Source organism: Alligator mississippiensis, chromosome 6, assembly GCF_030867095.1.
Source record: "Alligator mississippiensis isolate rAllMis1 chromosome 6, rAllMis1, whole genome shotgun sequence".
Classification (NCBI taxonomy): Eukaryota; Metazoa; Chordata; order Crocodylia; family Alligatoridae; genus Alligator; species Alligator mississippiensis.
Window position 1 is genome coordinate 34,150,909 of NC_081829.1, and position 18,253 is coordinate 34,169,161.

Here is an 18,253-nt window from a genome sequence, read left to right on the forward strand (position 1 = left end):
CTCTAAAAACAAAAAACAAAAAAAAAGATTTTAGTCTTTAATTTTTCCTTAAATACCTTTTCTGCTTGTAATCAAAATCTTGTCTTAATTCTACAGAGGAAGAGTTTAGATAGTGTCTTTACTAGCATACTCCATACCTGAAAACCCAAATTGCATCAGCTCTGACCTGAAGGGACTCCCACAAGAGAAGTTAGTCATGCGGTCACCAAAATGCATCCAGTCTTAATTTTTTTTTATACAATGAAAGGTGTAACTTAGTGCCCCATTTTGGGGTAGTTTATGTGTTGTGACCACTCTTTTAATTGGAGCTGAATTTGAACTTAGTTTATACATGTTACTGAACTGAATGGTAACTGGTCTTGGTCTCTCTTAATTTGGTAGGAATTCAGGCAGGGTAGTAAATTTAAGGACACCATTCTGTGATTTGTTGTCAGGGCTCTGAGTCATACAGGCCTTGCCTTACAGCCTACATACTCATCTTTGTGCAGAATGCCAGAGGCAAGAATGAAAATAAGTAGCAGTAAGTTCTACCTTTGCCAGCTTTCAATACCAGCAACCTAGAAATTCTCTGCCAGTACTCTGACCAAAGAGGAAGGGGATAACAGAGAAATTAATCAATTGTTCTGTATTTGGGGAAATCTTTGGCACCATGGCATATGAAGTATTTTGAAATAAGATTACGTTGGACCCTTATGAAATATAGATAGTGGAGCACACCTTACTGGGGTTACTTGACCCCAGCAGTCTTTCCTGTCCAGAGCAGGGGGGCTGGACCTGATGATCTCATGAGGTCTCTTCCAGCCCTAAACTTCTGTGAATCTGTGTGAGACAACCACCCACAGGTAGCAGGATCTAGAGAAAATCTGTTTGGGGCCTGAATGCCATTTTAGCAGCTCTGGCCCTTGCTATCGTGTGGCATAATGGCAGTCCTGCATCTTTTGGTTGCAGATTACTTCAAAGAAAAGTAATTTCTTTGAAGAAGCCAAGCTTGCAAGTGTCTCCTTAATAACTATGGAACCATTGGTCAAAGTACTGAATAAAGTCTCAGGCTTTTGATAATGAAATAACTCTTCCCCAAAGAATAACTTTCCCCAAAGAGATTTTGAATCTTTAATAGTAGTTCTTTCCAGAAATGCAAAAAAGATCCTTAAATGAATGACTCATGAAAACACACAAGTCTGCAGGGTCTGAGTCTAAGAAGCAATGCACAGTATGTAAATATATTGCAACATGGGATGTTGTTCTCTCTGTTATGTGTATTCATATTTCTATAGTGCCGGGGTCAGCAACGTTTTTGGGCAGAGTGCCAAAAACACCTGTGACCTCAACTTGTAAGATGCTGGCATGCTGGGGCAGATGTTGGGGCAGCCAGAAGAGGCCTGATTTTTGTTGTGGCAGTGCAGCCTTGGCCCCTTTCCTGCTGTCTGCTCTGAGGCGCATGTACCAAGCAAAATGCCTTCAAGTGCCATACTGGCATGAGTGCTGGGAGTTGCCTACCCCTGCTATAGTGCAAGGATGCCAAACATACAGCCTATGGTCTAGATTTGATCTGCAGAACCATTCCACTTGGCTTGCCAGTAGTCCAGCGGGCTACTGGAAATTGCAGGGTGTGGACTCTGGAATACAGCCTGCCACAGAATGTGGGGTGCCTGGGCCCCCATGGACATGGCCAGCAGTGGCAGGGTGGCAAGCAAGCTGTGGAGGTACAGCCTTGCTTGTCCTGTGGCTGTCTACCCCTGGATCTGTGCCACTGCCTGCTCCCCTACCCACTCTGTTACCTGCTTCTGGTCCTCTGCCAAGACCAGCACTACTGGCCCCAGATCTGGACCCACTGCAGCTGTTGCGGCCCCAGGAGGAGTCCCGTGATCGAGTTCTGGCTGAGAGCCTGCAGTGAGCTTGCTTGCCAGTAGACTGCAAACAGTGCCAGATTTAGGCTTAAGCTACTTAAACTACATTTTAGGGCCTCACAATATGAGGGGCCTCTAAAAAAAAAAAAAGACTCAATAAATATCAAGTTTTATAATAATCAGTTGGTAAATAAACGAGATACGGGGAAATGCATTGCCATAGTGTATGGCTCCACAGTTGTTATTCACATTCATATTGAGTTCATAAATTTGTGCATAAACAACATGGATTATTTTTATTGTAGGTTAGGGCCTCAGCATAGCATAGTCCGGCACCGACTGCAAGGCCCCTTTGTGACAGGCACCGCACCCGGAACCTGCCCCGCGAGGCTGATGCTGGAAATACGCGCGCAGCAGTGACCGCAGATGCGAAGCCCCTTCCGACACATGCGAGGGAGTCAAGCACACGCGGGCCTCAGCCCACGAGACGGGCAGAAGCGGGGTTCGCCGGACAGCTGCAGCACAGGAAGCAGCCGCAGAGGAAGAACTCGCTGGCCCGGAGCGCGGTCTGGGGGCGGGGCCGCCCGGGGAAGCTGCAGGGCCTCCATCGCTGGGAGCTTTCCCGAGCCGCAGCAGATTGGACAGACACTAGGCGGGGGTTTCAGCCAGGGACGATCCCGCCTTGGGCAGGGGGCGGCCGAGACGCCCCTGCCGGTTCCGGGGAGCAGTGTTTCTCCGAGCGGCGCCTCCAGCATCCTCAGCGCAGCTTCAGCACCGCCCCCCGGCACCGCCGGAACTGCCCGGCCCACTGCTTCCGGGGCGGGTCCGCGCACGTCTGCCGGGAGCGCACGCGGGCACGGGAGCCGGAGCCGGAGCCGCAGCCGGCGGGGTAGGTGGGGCCGAGCGCGCCCCGGGAAAGAGGGGCTGGGGGGTGACGGCAGGGGCAGGGGTAGGGGCAGGGCGCCGGCCCGGGCCGCGCTCCCGGCAGCTGCCCGGCCCGTCCGGGGGTGGCGCTGCCGGGCTGAGGTGCCGCCGGGGCCTCTGGCGGCGCTGATCCGAGCTGGGTCGCCCTGGGAAGCTTGCCCGGCTGTCCCAGCGATTTCACTGGTCCAACAGAAGGTGCCCCCTGAGAAACCCTAGCTCCTATCATCATTTCTGAGCAGTCACAGCTACAACCTCACTTCCGGTTTTCTTTATAGGCAGGGAGGTTCTTTGGGGGGATGTGACATCTCTTCTTAGACCACCTGGGGATTTTATACCACTTAAGCAGTGTTTCCAGGCAGGACCTTCAAGGAAACTTTTTGTTCATTAAAACAAAGCAAAACATCCCAATGTTCCATAAAGCTTTAATAAAGTTTATGGAAGCAGCCCCATACAATCATAATTAAGTGATTTTTTTTTCACTCTATTTACTGAATGAAGGTGTGGCTTGGTTGCCACTTAAAACGTGATTGATTGATCGATCAGGGGCCTTGAACCCCTGCAGACTTGGCTGTCGAGTCAGGGCTTCCAGGTTAAGAGCAACTCTTGCACAGCATCAGTCTGCGATTCCAGCTTGTGGTTGCAGCGTATTGGCAGGTGGGATCAGACAAAGATGCCTGTTAGCCTCCTCCAGGGAACTGAGCAGATAAAGTTAGCATCCTCCTCTAGGTAGTGTTATGATTGGTAAAAATGGAGCACAGGCTGTTCTGTAAATGATCCCTTTTAAATAGAGATCAGTGATTGTCAACTTATTTTATTCCAGTTATTAGTTGTTTAAGGACACCTTGATTCTTACCATGCTTCAAGAACCCTGTTGATTGAATAGAAGTTTATGGTTTTGTAACTGGAACACAATAGAAGCCTTCATTTTGTTTGAAATCTGTTTTCAGGTTTCCTGTAATATTGGGTACCTAAGTGTTGGCCAAATATTGAAGATATTACTGTACCTGAGAAACTTTTTGATGACAGGGACTTGCTTTTTTTGTACAGCAGCAAGCTCAATAGAGCATCTAGATGCTATCTTACTAAAACTCATCAGTTGTTTATAATTTATGGATCTTTCTGTTCTTGTAGATAGGCATTACATTCAGAGGAGGAAATTATGCTATTTATCTCAAAGGTGGAGGACAGGTATTTAAATAATGCTGCTGCTTTTTCTCATATACTTTATTTTTTCCATATGCCAGCTATGCTCTGCATTGTTAACAGAAACAATCATCTTGAGCTTGGTGATAAGTGACCACTGACAAAAAAGATGGAGGAAAAGGACAGAAAGAAGCATCGCAAAAAATACAGTGGGCCAAAGGCTGACAAAAAGAAGAAACGTCACTTGAATGACTTAGGACTTGGAGATGAAGAGGATGCTCGGAAGAGGAATCCAAAGGCCTTTGCAGTCCAGTCTTTTGTGCGGATGGCCAGAACCTTTCACAGGTATTCTACAGAGATGGTTTTTAGACCACGCAAGATATAATGGATCTTTTCCTGGAACTTATTTTTGGTCCTGATAGAAATGTGTTCAGTGTACTTGGGCTTAAGTGTGCTCATGCAGCTATCATGATTTAGTGTATCAGAAGTGTAGTCTCTATTATGAAGGTGTCAGTGATGTGGACTTGTCTAAACCTGCCACACAGCATGGTCACATTTGCCATAGTGCATCATCATGGGTAAATCTGGTTAGCTCTAAATAGGGTTGATGGGAGTTTCACAAAAATATGTTTTTAGCTGAGACCTTGATAAACAAACCCAAGTACATGGGTTGCTGAAATAAGAAATGTTGCTGCTATATGACTTGTTATAACATCTTTCTTGCAATTCATAAATAGGACTCAGGACTTGAAAACAAAAAAGCATCATATTCCAGTGGTGGACCGAACTCCCTTGGAGCCACCTCCTGTGATTGTCGTTGTAGTTGGCCCTCCAAAAGTTGGGAAGAGCACCTTAATAAAATGTCTGATTAAGAACTTCACAAGGCAGAAATTGGTTGAAATCCGGGGTCCTGTAACAATTGTATCAGGTGAGGGGAAAAAACCCAAGCAATGCAAAGCACCCTGTTTGACCATGATTTTAGAGCATTAAATAGAAAGAGGCTCTGTTCCTACTATATGCTTGCTGGATATGAGAGAGAGTGTCCAAACAATAAACACTTTTAGGGATTCCCATGTCTCCATTATGTGTGGTTCTTATCCTCTCTGCATTTGTAGCAGGCAGCCTCCTTCATGCTCCTTGGTCCTGATGAAGCGGGGTTAGAGAAGTTACTGGGATCCAGCATGACCCATAGTTACAATGGTATGGGACTCTGGCTTGATCATAGGCTGTGGCATGCTTAGATCTAAATGGATTATTTGGGGAATGTAACTGCTAATATAGAAGAATGTGTCTCCACTTAAGACAAAAGAAAGTGCTTAACTTATGGTTAAATAATAGGGAAAATGAGGAAACTTTGGTTTTTAATGTTTAATTTACAAGATAAAATTAAAGTCGGTGAAGGAGGTTGGGAGAAAACTCAAACTGCCAGCCAATCCTATTTTAACCTAAGTTAACCAATTCAGGTGGCTCGGTCTGATTTAAGAACACATCCTGTTCCTGTCCCCTCACTCTGTAGAAGTACTCCAAGCATGTCTGGACTATAACTTTGTCAAGGACAAATTTGGGTGGGATTTTCATGGGCATGTCCCTACTAGCATGCTTGGTGCCATTGAAAGTCAAAGAAAAGTTTGTTAGAATTTATTTTTGAAAGAAGATGAAATGTTTTTTTTTTCTGTAGTCTTGTTCTTGGATCAGAGAGAACCTTTTTATCTGGAGTTTCCTAGAAAAGTTCAGCTTGATGCAGACACCCAAATTTAGTCAAATTATAAGCAGCTCAGAGCAGGGACCAATGAACTAGGAAGTGGTAGGAACCATTATGATAGGAACTAGTCTCAACCCAAGCATATTAGGAACATCAAGTATTTGCTTTGGAGAAAAAAAACAAACCATTGGATTATCTTGTCCCTACCATAAATTATAGTGGAGAATAAATTTTCTTACAATCCAGAAAATTTATCTAAGAAACAGCAAATATAATTAACCCTGAAGCCAACAGGAATTTAAAACTTTACATATCCCTTTCACTTGTCCAAGCTCTTCTTAGTTAATTTAATAGGGAGAGAGATTTCTGGTACATGCTGCTTAGTTGTTTATGTTACTACAGTAGGTTCTTTCATTCAAATAAAATTACCCAAGGTGGCATAATTTGTCTAAATCCTCAACAGTAAATAAACCTGAATAATATTTGGTTTTACCTCCATTTTCATTTTATTTACAGGTAAAAAACGTAGGCTAACCATTATTGAATGTGGATGTGACATTAACACAATGATTGATCTTGCTAAAGTTGCTGATTTGGTAAGTTTGTAACAGTGTACCAGAAGTCACGTTTCCTGTCACAGAACTTACAATACAATTTACAATTGGAAATACAATATTTGATGAAATTGCATGTACATATGAATGGTCTATTGCTTATGCCTACAGTACTCGGTGCTCAAAGTGAGCAAGACCAAGCTGTAAACTTTTTCTAGAGCTCCCTTTGAAATTGTCCAGGTATAAGGAGTGGGAGAAACCATCTTACAACTCCTGTGGGACTTCAGTTTGACAGTCTGTTTGTAAAACGTAGTTTTTGTGGGGGGATTTGCTTTAAGAAACTGAAGAGAGACGTGACCTTGCCTTAAGCAGATTGTAACCACACTAGAGTTTGTAAAGTTTTTGTTAAAGAGGTCTTCTTTAATGACTGGATTTTTTACGCTCATGTAAAATGGAAATGCATGCTGCTGCATCAGCTGAATTCATCTGATGCTCTCTAATGGACCTGATTTGAAGGTGTGAGTGCAGCAGTCAGTCTGTTTTCAGTTCTAGAGTATCACCTCTAATTTTTTTCTACCTTGTCTGAATTTTAGTCCAGAAAATCTGAGTCTGATTGTCTTCAGGATATGATGCAAAACCCAAAGCATACTCAGATTTTTGCTTGTTTGCGCGAATTTGAAATATATATTTTACTTACAGCTGATCTAAACTTACGATCTTTTAGTTTTTGCTGAAATTCATCAGCTAAAGTAGATTTTTTTTTTTTACCATCTTCTTGTGCCTTGAGATGATGAGATTAATTGAAAAGTATAAGTCAAGAGTTTTTAATGAACTGGGTAGCTTTTAAAGCCTGGGTACTTTTAAAGCCTCAAAGCTGGGTAGCTTTGAGGCTTTAAAAGTATGTGGTGGTGTGAGATACCGTTGTTTCAAGGCTGGTGTAATTTAATTACTCACAGAGCCCTGCCATCAGTTATTTTGCATAGTAGGCTCCTGTATGCTGAAAACCTAATTGGTTTTGCCTCCCTGTTCGTGTAACTACAAGAGCATTATCCTGTGTCAGTGTTCTGCTCCATTATCATCATCTTTTACTGACACACAACAGCAATTGAACATGGGAAGGAAGTTTATCTCACTTGTACCAAAGATCTGTTTATGATCTCAAATGCTCTAGTGCCTTAAGGTATTAGTCTCTTGTGGCAACCTAATCTTTAGTTGCATTTGGCAGATATCCAGACAATCAAGGCTCTTATCTTTACTGATTTAATCAGACGTTCCTTCAAATATTGGAAAGGGCTGAATCTTGCTTGTTTTAACGTGAGCAGGGTTTGTTAGTTTAGGGCCAGAATCTGATACTTCTACCCCTATTTAATATCCTTTTACTTGTCAGGCATCCACTGTTTTATATATACATTTCTGTTATCTTCTGGGAGAAGAGAAGCAAAGCAGAGCAAAAATATATTGATTTAGGGGAGAGGAAGAATTTCTCAGCCCTTAATTCAGTGATTTGGGCTAAAGAGATAACTTTTAATTAAAGTCAAAGTTGGTTATGCAGATTATGACTTTATAAAAAGTCATTGGGGAAGCTGTCACTCCTTAATATTAAAAGTTTGGTGGTGCCAATACAAGATTGATTCCTTCTAAAAGCATGGTGGCTAAATAAAGTGAAGGCTGTCATGAAAGTATGCTAATACTGTTGAAGTAAATTTATTTTTATTATGCTTTCAGGTTCTAATGCTCATCGATGCCAGCTTTGGATTTGAGATGGAAACGTTTGAATTCTTGAACATTTGCCAAGTACATGGCTTTCCTAAAATCATGGGTATCCTTACCCACTTAGATACCTTCAAGAACAATAAACAGTTAAAAAAGACCAAAAAGAGATTAAAACATAGATTCTGGACTGAAGTATATCCGGTATGACATTAAACAGTTATTTTTCATGAATCCATTTTTCATTGGGATGGAGAATTGGCTTTAGAAATGGGGCAGATGTACATTTACTGCATTAGCATTTATTTTGTCTTCTAGTAATGTTGTGAACAAGAGGCAGTCCTGGTGTAGTATTTGGTATTGAACATGAAACTCCACGTTTTTTTGTTTACCTATATAGTTGATTTCTATCACAAAATAAGATCAGTTGAAGCCCAGTAGTTATTTATAGAAGAAATGATGTGGAGAAGGATTACAGAATAGATTAACTTTAGTCGTCCTATTTTATAAAGTATTTTGCAGGCAGTGTAACCATGGAAATGTTACCATGATTTAATTTCACTTTTGTCTTGCCTGTTGTAAATTATGAAGCTTTAAAAATTGATACTTTTTCTGTGAAACATAAATCCACTTTTTAACAGATGGTGGATGTATCTTAATTGCTGTTAATATTAATTCCACCTTGATGGGAGAAAAAAAATGTTAGCAATTAGTTCATGTCTTTGTGAGCCAACTGTACCTAATTGCCTGCAGTCTTTTGGCTTTGTTTTATTTAATAGGAGTTTAATAGATACAGGTTTTAACTTTTTACTGTTCTCATGTTCTGCTTAGGGTGCTAAGCTCTTTTATCTCTCTGGGATGGTACATGGAGAGTATCAAAAGCAGGAAGTTCACAATCTAGGACGCTTTATCGCGGTTATGAAATTCCGCCCTCTCACATGGCAGACAACTCATCCGTATGTCCTAATGGACAGGTACATGGTTTTCTTTTCTCTTTCTAGAATGGGTTGGTAACATGGCTTCTGGGCTAGATCTGGCCCACAGCACCGCTGGAACTCTTTACCGGTGTCTGTGCCCATGGGTATGCATTGGGACTGGACAGCCAGGAGTGGTGCCGGGGCCAGACCAGCTTCCAGATAGTTCCCTTGCCACTTCTCCCTGCCCTCCTGGCTCCAGTCTGATGTGGGCTGAGTTGCTTTGGTGGAGCATCAGCAGCAAGGAGCTTTTTTCGCATCACTACTGCTTCTTTTAGCCCCCTGCTCCCCAGCTGCAATGCAGGTGCAGTTTCCAGTCAGTTGGCAAGTGCACTGGGGAAGGCGGCTTCCTTTGCCTGCGCTGCAGAGTTGGGGGGGGAGAAAAGGAGGAGGAAGTGGGAGAGGCAACAGCCTTGTAAACACAGTTGCTGATGCCTGTTCCTAGCGCAGCTCCATAGCAGCTGGAAGCTGCATGTCAGGCTTTTATACACCTGTGCTGAGGCCGGGTGACTAGGAGCTACTTCTATGCTATCACTTTTTCCCAGTCCCCCACTGTTCCTCCCCACTTCCTTGCTGTGGTGCATATGCAGCTTCCAGTAGTGGAGACCTACACTGGGGCTGGGAATCTGCAAACTATATGCACATTGCCACTGCTTCTTCCACAAGCCCCTGTGCCCCAGTGCTGTGGTGCAGATGCAGCTGGAAGCTGTCCAACCCTAGCACAGGTCCCCACTGGCTGGAAACTGCACCAATGCCACAGTCAGGGAGTGAGGAGCTTGGAGAAGCAGTGGCGGTGTGCATTCAGCTCCCAGCTGCCTCACCCCAGTGCGGGCATGGGGAAAGCCCCTGCTGCTGATGTGCTACCAAAGCCACCTGGCCTGCATCAAATCAGAGTAGGGTGGTTGTGGCCAGTGGCTTCTTAAAGGTTTGTGACTCCTGTCCTTCAGTGTTGTGTATTTAACCAAGGCAGTCAGCTGTTAACGTGTGCTGTGTGTTTCATACTTGACATCAGAATATTTTAGTTCTGTTCCCTTCTGCCTTGAAAAAAGTAATTCTGTTATTACTTCTGTAATAGTTGGGCACAGAAATGGTCCGGTTAGGGTTAGTTCAGTTCTTTAATGGATTTTTCAGTGTGTCATCCTGAGCATGGCATTTGCTAGTGAAAATGTGTGCAGCTCCATTGACTTGAAAATTCCATTATAATAATCTGCAGTCTAACTGGTGGGACAGAGTCCATTTACCTCAGCCATACATTTCATTTAGTGACTTGAGTGGAAGCAGGATTAGCTCCCTGATTTGGAGGATGGGTGGAGTTCTAAATGTTATTTAATTATTTTGGGGATAGGACTTTTTTAACATAACCCATAAAACAAACAAATTGCTGCTAAATGATGTTGACGTTCTCTGGAAACATAGCAGCAGTAGTAGATTATTTACAACTTTCTCTAAACCAATACAATAAATATTTTTGAGTCTATTCCAGCTCATATTTTTTATTTAAAAAGATTCCAAGACATTTAAATGATGACTTTTTTTATTTATAAAAAAAACAAATTTGTTTAATTCCCAAAAAACAGTACCTTGGATTTAACAGCATTGATTTCCAAGCTGTTTGAGACGCAGTGGGCATGTCTACATGTGCATTAAATTTAGTACCTCCAATGTGAGGTACTAAAGAAATGTGCATTAGGTTGCTTTAATACGCAGTAATGAATGCATACAGTTTTTAAGTGATGCTTAAAGCACAGCAGCCTATTTTACTGCACGTTAGTGTAACCGTAAGGTTTTTAAGTGTCGCTTTAATGCACAGTAAAATAGGCTACTGCACATTAAAGCATATGTGTAGATGTGTCCAATAATGCTTAAAAGCATCTAATAACCTTTGGAAGCCTTTCTGGGATTGTGACACTAGTAGTACATCCTCTTCTTAAAGCAAGTGGAAGCATAGCATCCCAGTAGTTTAGCAGCAATAGAGAGCAAACCTGTCACTCCAATATCCATTCTATGGAGTGATTCCCATTGGATATACTGTCTTCTTCATGTTCTTGGTCCTAAATTTCAAAGCTGTCCATGGGATCGATGTTAAGTATTTGAAAGATTGTTCTTATTTCATCCTTATGATCTTCCATTGGAAAAATGGGACAAATCAGGGCCACCCCATGAGCTCAGGAGACTAGATTTTCATTGGAGATGGATGAAGATTACAAGACTTCTAGAACTGAATGAAAACCTGACTGTCCCAGGGGGATGATGAGAAAGGGGCAGGAGACCCCTCCTGCTGTGTGGGTTGTGGCAGGAACAGCCTGCCACAACAGCAAGAAAAGCCCTGAGAACAGGGCAAACTTAACCCCAACAGGTGCAGCCAGGCCAGACAAGCTGCGAAGGGGAGGAGCGCCAGTGCAGTTCTGTCAGCCACCTTTTTCTGTGGCTGGGGCCGGCGCAGCCCAACGACATTATCAAAGAATGCTGCCCAGCTGGGATAAAAGCCAGCAGCATGGAAACAGCTGGGGAGGATGCAGCAGGGAAATAGCTGCGAGACCATCCCCCGAGCAGATCAGGGGCCTCCCGACAGCTTCAAGGAGAGGCTGAAGAGGGACGCAGGAGAGGCATCTGGGACATAATTAAAGGGGCACGTCACCCCGGACAGCAGGGGAGCTGGACCAGAGGAAGACACCAAAGGATGGCGAAGTTGTTGGACACAGAATGCGTAAGTGAGAGTGGGCTGAGGCCTCTCTCTGAAGTTTCTGTTGTTTGTTTCTATTTCATATCATTTGAAGCCCTGGAGGCCAACAGAAAGGCCACAGGATGTACATTGAGGGCTGAACAGGCCGGGGCCGTAATGTTAATAGGCCAGATCCATCACCAGGGTCGTCTCACTACCTCAAATAAACCCGTGTGGCGGAGAGGAAAACTGCTGTGACCATCGAGGGCCAGAAAGAGTGAGAGGGATTGGAACACGACATCCTAGTGGAGCCTGACTGTCCCAACAGGCTGGCGTGTGGCTGGGGTGTAGGGAGGCGGAACCCCAGGAGCACCCGCTGGTGATGATGCCTAGTGTATCACCCCCCTGGAAGGAAATCCCACTACTGAATATAATATCCAAGAAGTAGCAGGTGAGTATCGGGGTATCCCTTGGGGAGAACTCAACCAAACATTGTGGCAGGAGGAGCAGCCTCCGTGTTAGACTCTGAGCACCTGCTCCAGGGCCATGCGAGAGGCTCCACGAAGCCAGGCAGGTACACTGTCTTTATTTAAAATTCTGTTTAAGGACTTTAAACATAAGGAAGAAAGAGAAATATAATGCTCATAAGCTAATTGAGTTATTCTTCATACTATCTGTTGAAAAAAGGAAGAAGGAAGCATTTTTTTCTTGGTTTTTTTGTTTTTAAATATTTTGGCCCCATTCAAGTGACTGACTCGGAGAAGTACCTAGGTGGATTATGTACCAACTCTGTTAAATATGTAAAGCAAATGGGTGAGCAGGAGATCATTCTTCAGTCTTTCAGTTGTTTTATTTTCATCTTAACTTTGTAGGTAAAAACTTGAAAAGGATATTGTCTAGAAAATTATAATTATAAACCAAAGTGAAGCCAGTTGTTTTTATTTCCCACCTTAGAGTAGAAATGTCAAAAATAAATGCACAGTTAGGGAAAAGTAAATTAGTCTTTCAGAGATGGCGTGTTTGATACAATGTTATAAATTTTTCAGAGAAAAACATTCTATAGTTAAATTAAAAAAAAATGTTTTGATATACTGTCCCTTTTGAAGATTTGAAATATTAAGGTGTGCATGGGTTTTAATAAATTTACAATGTTATTCTAAAAAGAAGAATGTCGCTACAGTATCTCTTTTTTCCTGGAACTTTACAGTTCAGAGAACATTATTCTAATGTTTCTTTTGATATTGGCTAGAGTGGAAGATTTGACAAACCCAGAAGATATCAGAGTCAATCCGAAGTGTGACAGGAAGGTGTCACTTTATGGTTACTTAAGAGGGGCACACTTAAAAAACAAAACCCAGATTCATATGCCAGGTAGTATATTCATCTCTTAAAGTCTGTATTATTTCATTGATGCATGTATTGTAACATTGCTGTTTTACATCATCTGCTTTGCATCTGTAAAAGACTGATATAAAAACAGATCTCATTCTTTTTAAAAGCACATTGTTTCTAAAGAAAAGAAAAATGCTTTTATATTTTAAAATTGATGTTAACCTTTGTAAAAGCATGATCTTAAATAGTTTTGCTTTTCATTGAGAGCTTCTTGCATTTAAACTAAACAAAATAATATTTTGGCAAACTGCAAAGTAAAGCTCATGAGTGTAATGTCACTCTAGAATGACTAAATGAGAAATGTAAGCCTTACTAACAGTGAGAACTAAAACTTGTTTAAAAGTATTAAATAATATAATACATAAGTACTAAGTACAAATTAATAAATTACTGATTTTTTTTCTTTTGTAATATGGAGCAATGTCAGTAACAAAAAAAAATGTATTAAAAGCAGTGATTTGCTACTGTCATCCAGAAAGAGTTGTACAGTTCATTAACCGAATAACTTGTTTTTCAGGCTTAATGTTTATTTCTTAAAACACTGCATGTGATTTTTGTCTTTGTAGTGTCTCATTGATATCAAGTCATTTTGTAGCATGTTAAAACCATTTTACCTCTTCACGGTGAATTGTACAATTTTTTAATTGGAGCTCTGTCAAAGTTCTTTCTTTCTTTGTCTCCTGTCCCAGGTGTAGGGGACTTTACAGTGAGTGATGTCAGTTTCCTGCCAGACCCATGTGCACTCCCTGAGCAGCAGAAGAAGCGTTCCTTAAACGAAAAAGAGAAACTGATTTATGCCCCACTATCAGGAGTTGGCGGTGTAGTGTATGACAAAGATGCTGTTTATATTGACCTTGGCGGAAGTCATGCTCATCAAGATGAAGAGGTGAGGAAATGCTTGTTCCAGTTTGAGTTCTTCTGCTGTCCTGCAGAATAGGATTTCTACCTAACTCATTTTTCAAATAAACACTGTGAACCCCACATCCTTACCCTTAAATCTTTTACTGAACTGTCCTTTGTTTCTACAGTTATATAGGAGGAAGGAAGATAATACCCTCCTACCGACACCTTTCCCTTCTCTAACAATGCCATCAAAATACCCAAGTAATTACTAATGAATTCTTATAGAGGCTTTCCACACATTCAGTATGTCTTATGCCTTGTCTATGAAATGGGTACAATTTTTTGTTATTTTTGCAAGCAGGGAAATTCTGGGAAAGTAATTATCATTTTTCCAAAGGCTTGAAAGAATTTATTCTCAGTTTGGGGCTTTAACTGAGGGGAGCAGGCACTTTCATATTGATTTTATTTAAAAAAAATATTTTGGTTCATCAGGAGGAAGTGAGGCCAAACCATGAACTTGTCCAAAGCCTCATCTCTACCCATTCCACCATTGATGCTAAGATGGCTTCAAGCAAAGTGTCTCTCTTCATGGACTCCAACCCATTAGGCTCAGAAGATTTGGAAAGCCATGGGTAAGGTTTTAAGTTTACTAATTAGTGAATGACTAAAGAACATGACTGGGAGAAGCAGAGCATTCATAGTTGTTGGTATGAGCGTGACGTTAAAGATTTGTGGCTTGTTTGAATGAAAGGTGTATATATATGCAAGATATATAGATGGCTTGAGGGAGGGGTAGTGTGGAAGACGGTATAGTGGAACAAGAGAAGCTTGTTTAAACGTCATGACTGTGCCTACAGCCAAATTGGAAACAGAGGTTGAGAAGAGAGGATCCCACTCATTATTTTACCAGGGTTTGAACTTGTCCTCTGAAATCAAAAGGGCTGTTTAAGCCTTTGGCAGTTTCCTGTTCCAGTTATGCTCTTAACAGAAAAGTTTTTCAAATAAAAAATGTAAATGTTTGGGAACAGGATGATTGAGAGCGTGGACATGGACACTTATAAGAGAAATAATTATGGGCCAGTCTATAATTAGATGCAATTTCAAATATACATTTAAGATAAGAGCTTAATATTGCTTTTAATCTTGACCATTTCTATTTTAGAGAGTAAATGATGACCATCCACTGTTTACTGCTCAGAATGCAATAACTAGTACAGGATTCTGGTTTTGTAGGTTTTCAGTGAAAGGAAATCCAAGCCAACCTTTTTTGAATTTTCTGTTTATCTTAGCTTCTGCTAGAAGACACTGCAAAAACTCCTAGGAGATCAGCTTTGCAGTTTAAGTAATGTGGGCTTGGACTGTTAACCCATTGTGCCACTTTTTTACTATGAAATGCATGCCCACTGTAATAAGAATTATCTTTGCGCAAGAAGAGAGACAGCTCTGAGATTGTAGAATTTAAGGCAGTCTTCAGATTCTGGTGCAGGAGCGCATCTTGAATTGAAGGTGGAGATACTAGTGCCATTTATTGTTAGGTTGGCTAAAACTTGGCACTGTAGAACTGCTTTCATAGATTGTAAGGGGCTGGATCTCACAAGATCATCGGGTCCAGCCCCCCTGCACTAAGCAGGAAAGACAGCTAGGGTCAGGTGACCCCAGCAAGGTGACCATTCAGTCTCCTCTTGAAGCTTTCCAGGTTAAGTGATTGCACCACCTCTGGAGGGAGTTTATTTCACAGTCTGGACACCCTAACTGTGAAGAAGTTATTCCTTGTGTTAAGCCTGAAATGGTCTTCCAGGAGTTTGTGGCCATTACTTTTGGTTATTCCCAAGGGTGCCCTGGTGAACATTTGCTCATAACTTAGAAAATTTCAGCCTGAACAGCTGAAGTGTAGCAATGTTTGTTTTTTGATGTTTAAAACTCCCATCTGTTTCCAAGACAGTGATTTGGGGAAAAACATGTTATGTCTAAAAAAAAAACCAAAACAAAAAAACTTACCATTTTATTGTGATGCACTGAGGTTTTCATGTTTCCTTTCAAGAAAGTATTTAGATTTAACTTGTAAATAGATGATGACTGATCCCTGTATGTAATGTGTGTAACCGTATTTTTCTATACAACAGCAGCTTGTTTAGTATTTGTTTTTCTATTTTAAAAAACACTCTTTTTAAAGTTAGAAGTTATTGAGACCACAGAAGTGTTTCAAACAGTTAATTTTCCCCCTCTATATTAAAAACAAAATATATAAAATTGAATACTGTTTTTACTCAAATACAAGATGAACCCCCCCCAAGGTGCCCCAGTTGGGATGGAAGGAAAAAGCCCCTCATTTTATAATTGCCTACAAGGAAATCTCAGTAAAGACATTGCCCATCATTAAACTGCTGCCAAAAGCAGCATGTGCTAAGCAGTGGAAACCAACTATGATAGTGGGAACCTATCATAAGGACAAGTTAGTGTAGCCCATCCCTACCACAAGGATAGCTTAGCACAACGCATCTCAATAAGACGTATGGTAGTGCCCCATTAAGCACAGTCCCACTCACCGTTGATCCCAAGTGCCTGGCAAACATGAAGAAACGGGGCCTCACACAGTTCACCCAAAATCCTGCTGTCACCACCTCTTTCAGCCTGGCACATATGATTAATTTGGCCCTGCCATCCATGAATTAAAGCTGGACCAGGTTGCCCTGTGCCTTATATGCATATAAAATTTTGGAGCATCCCAGGACTTGTGACAAGAACACCCAGTTCTATTTATGAGCAGGGGCTAATTGGCACATGGCTTCTTTGGGGGGTATCGAGTACACGCACATACTGAATTGTATTGAGCTGTGGGGTCACCGTGGCTTGAAATGCTCTTGACTCTAGTGGGGCCCAGCCTAATGAACTATGTGATAAATCATGAGCCTTTGACTTCGGAGAAATATGCATTGTTTTAATGTATATGTGAGTGCTAAAGGACTTCTTAAAAGTGCTTCAGCAGTTTTGAAAAAACGTAACATGGATCAGTTCTGGTTGAACTAAGTGTATGGGTACTATATGTAAGTTGATACAGCCATGTTTAGTTTGAAGTTTGTTTTCAGATTTGCTCCTCACTTCCATGGGGTGAGCAGGGTCTGTGAGTAAGGAGAGGGGGAAGGGCTGCCAGGGCAAAAAGTTGGGGGGAAGCAGAGAGCAAAGGGGGTACCTAATTTCCCCTGATATATTTTCCCTGCTTTAGCAGTGGGAAGGGGACACATTCAAGGCAGACCTCCAATAATTAAGATTCTGTACCTGGATAATTATAACATTTATAAGTTTTCCATATATAGATTCTAATTATTGGGGGGTCATCTTGAAATCATGGTCATTTTCTCTTAGAGTAAATACAGTGCTTGCTGGCTTAGCCATAAGCAGTAAACACATCATGAATACTAAGAGAACAATCACAATTTTCAGTAAAATACAACATAATGCAGGTACTCAGTCCAAACTATTAGACAGCTGTGAGGAATCACAATTTTAGTTGTGAGCCCTGGCAAGGCTTCTTGAATCAACAGATGCTTTGAAATCAGATAATCCTGCAATTTATTTTAGTAGCACTGGTAGTCTGTTCTTGCTGTTCAACACCAAAATATTCTTTAAATGTTGTTTGTGGCTTTGTATGCCTCCTTCATGCTAACTTTGTTTTTTAATCTTGTGCTCTTTTGGGAAAGCAGCTTTGTGATGCCAAAAGAAGAGAAGCAACTTGATTTAAAGTCTGGGAGAATACGTAGGAAAGCAGTGTTTGAAGAAAAAGAAAATAGTGATGGAGAAAGTGATGAAGAGGATGACCAAGATGAAGAAATGTCTGAGGATGAAATGGCTGGAAGTGATAGTGATGAGGAAGGTGATGCTGAAGAAGGAAGTGATAAAGAACTACCAGAACAAGAGGCAGATCCCAGGAATGTCAAGCGCCTGAAAAGAGAGGAGACCAAAGAAGAGACTGTAATGGAATTGCCAGCATTTGCTGATAGTGATGATGATCTTGAGATGAGCTCAGTAGAAGAAGGAGAAACAGGCCTGGATGAAAGCAACAAAGAGACAGATGAGGAAGATGAACAGGAGAGTGATGAGAAGGAAAGTTCAGACTGTGATTCTGAATCTGCAGACAAAAAATTAGGTGAACCCACACCATGTGAAACAAGCAAAGAAAGTAAAGAACTGAGAGGGAATCATAAACAAGGTCTCAATTTGGATAAAAAAGTGTTTTCCACTGTAGATTCTGGAAACTGCACAGCTGAAGAGGTTTCTGAATCTGAGTCTGAAAGCTCTTCCCTTGATGAGGACGCAGAGGAGGATGAAGAAGCTGAGGAATTGCATAGAAAAAGGGTTCAGAGTACTCAAGAGGTTAGTACTCTTAGGCAGGCTAAATTGAAAGCTGTAGAAGATGATGAAAATCTTCTGAAAGAGGAAGAGGAATATGAAGAGAAAACAGACTTTTCTGCAGACACAGCAGGTATCGTAACTCATGTATTTTT

General features: G+C 41.7%; 1 protein-coding gene across 2 annotated transcripts in view; it reads left to right on the plus strand.

Moving 5' to 3' along the window:
- The first annotated feature begins 2,254 nt into the window (after window positions 1-2,254).
- BMS1 (BMS1 ribosome biogenesis factor) overlaps window positions 2,255-18,253 on the plus strand; it is a 35,873-nt gene continuing 19,874 nt past the window's right edge. The window contains exons 1-10 of one of the 2 annotated variants that reach the window (XM_006264411.4): window positions 2,255-2,736; window positions 4,016-4,259; window positions 4,652-4,842; window positions 6,133-6,212; window positions 7,896-8,084; window positions 8,712-8,854; window positions 12,766-12,887; window positions 13,598-13,794; window positions 14,244-14,383; window positions 17,453-18,231. In XM_006264411.4, the coding sequence (XP_006264473.1) occupies window positions 4,084-4,259; window positions 4,652-4,842; window positions 6,133-6,212; window positions 7,896-8,084; window positions 8,712-8,854; window positions 12,766-12,887; window positions 13,598-13,794; window positions 14,244-14,383; window positions 17,453-18,231 (2,017 nt within the window). In that variant the 5' untranslated portion in view covers window positions 2,255-2,736; window positions 4,016-4,083. Of the gene's footprint in view, window positions 2,737-4,015; window positions 4,260-4,651; window positions 4,843-6,132; window positions 6,213-7,895; window positions 8,085-8,711; window positions 8,855-12,765; window positions 12,888-13,597; window positions 13,795-14,243; window positions 14,384-17,452; window positions 18,232-18,253 lie in introns of those variants that run through there. The other variant, XM_059729768.1, reaches the window with a different exon arrangement.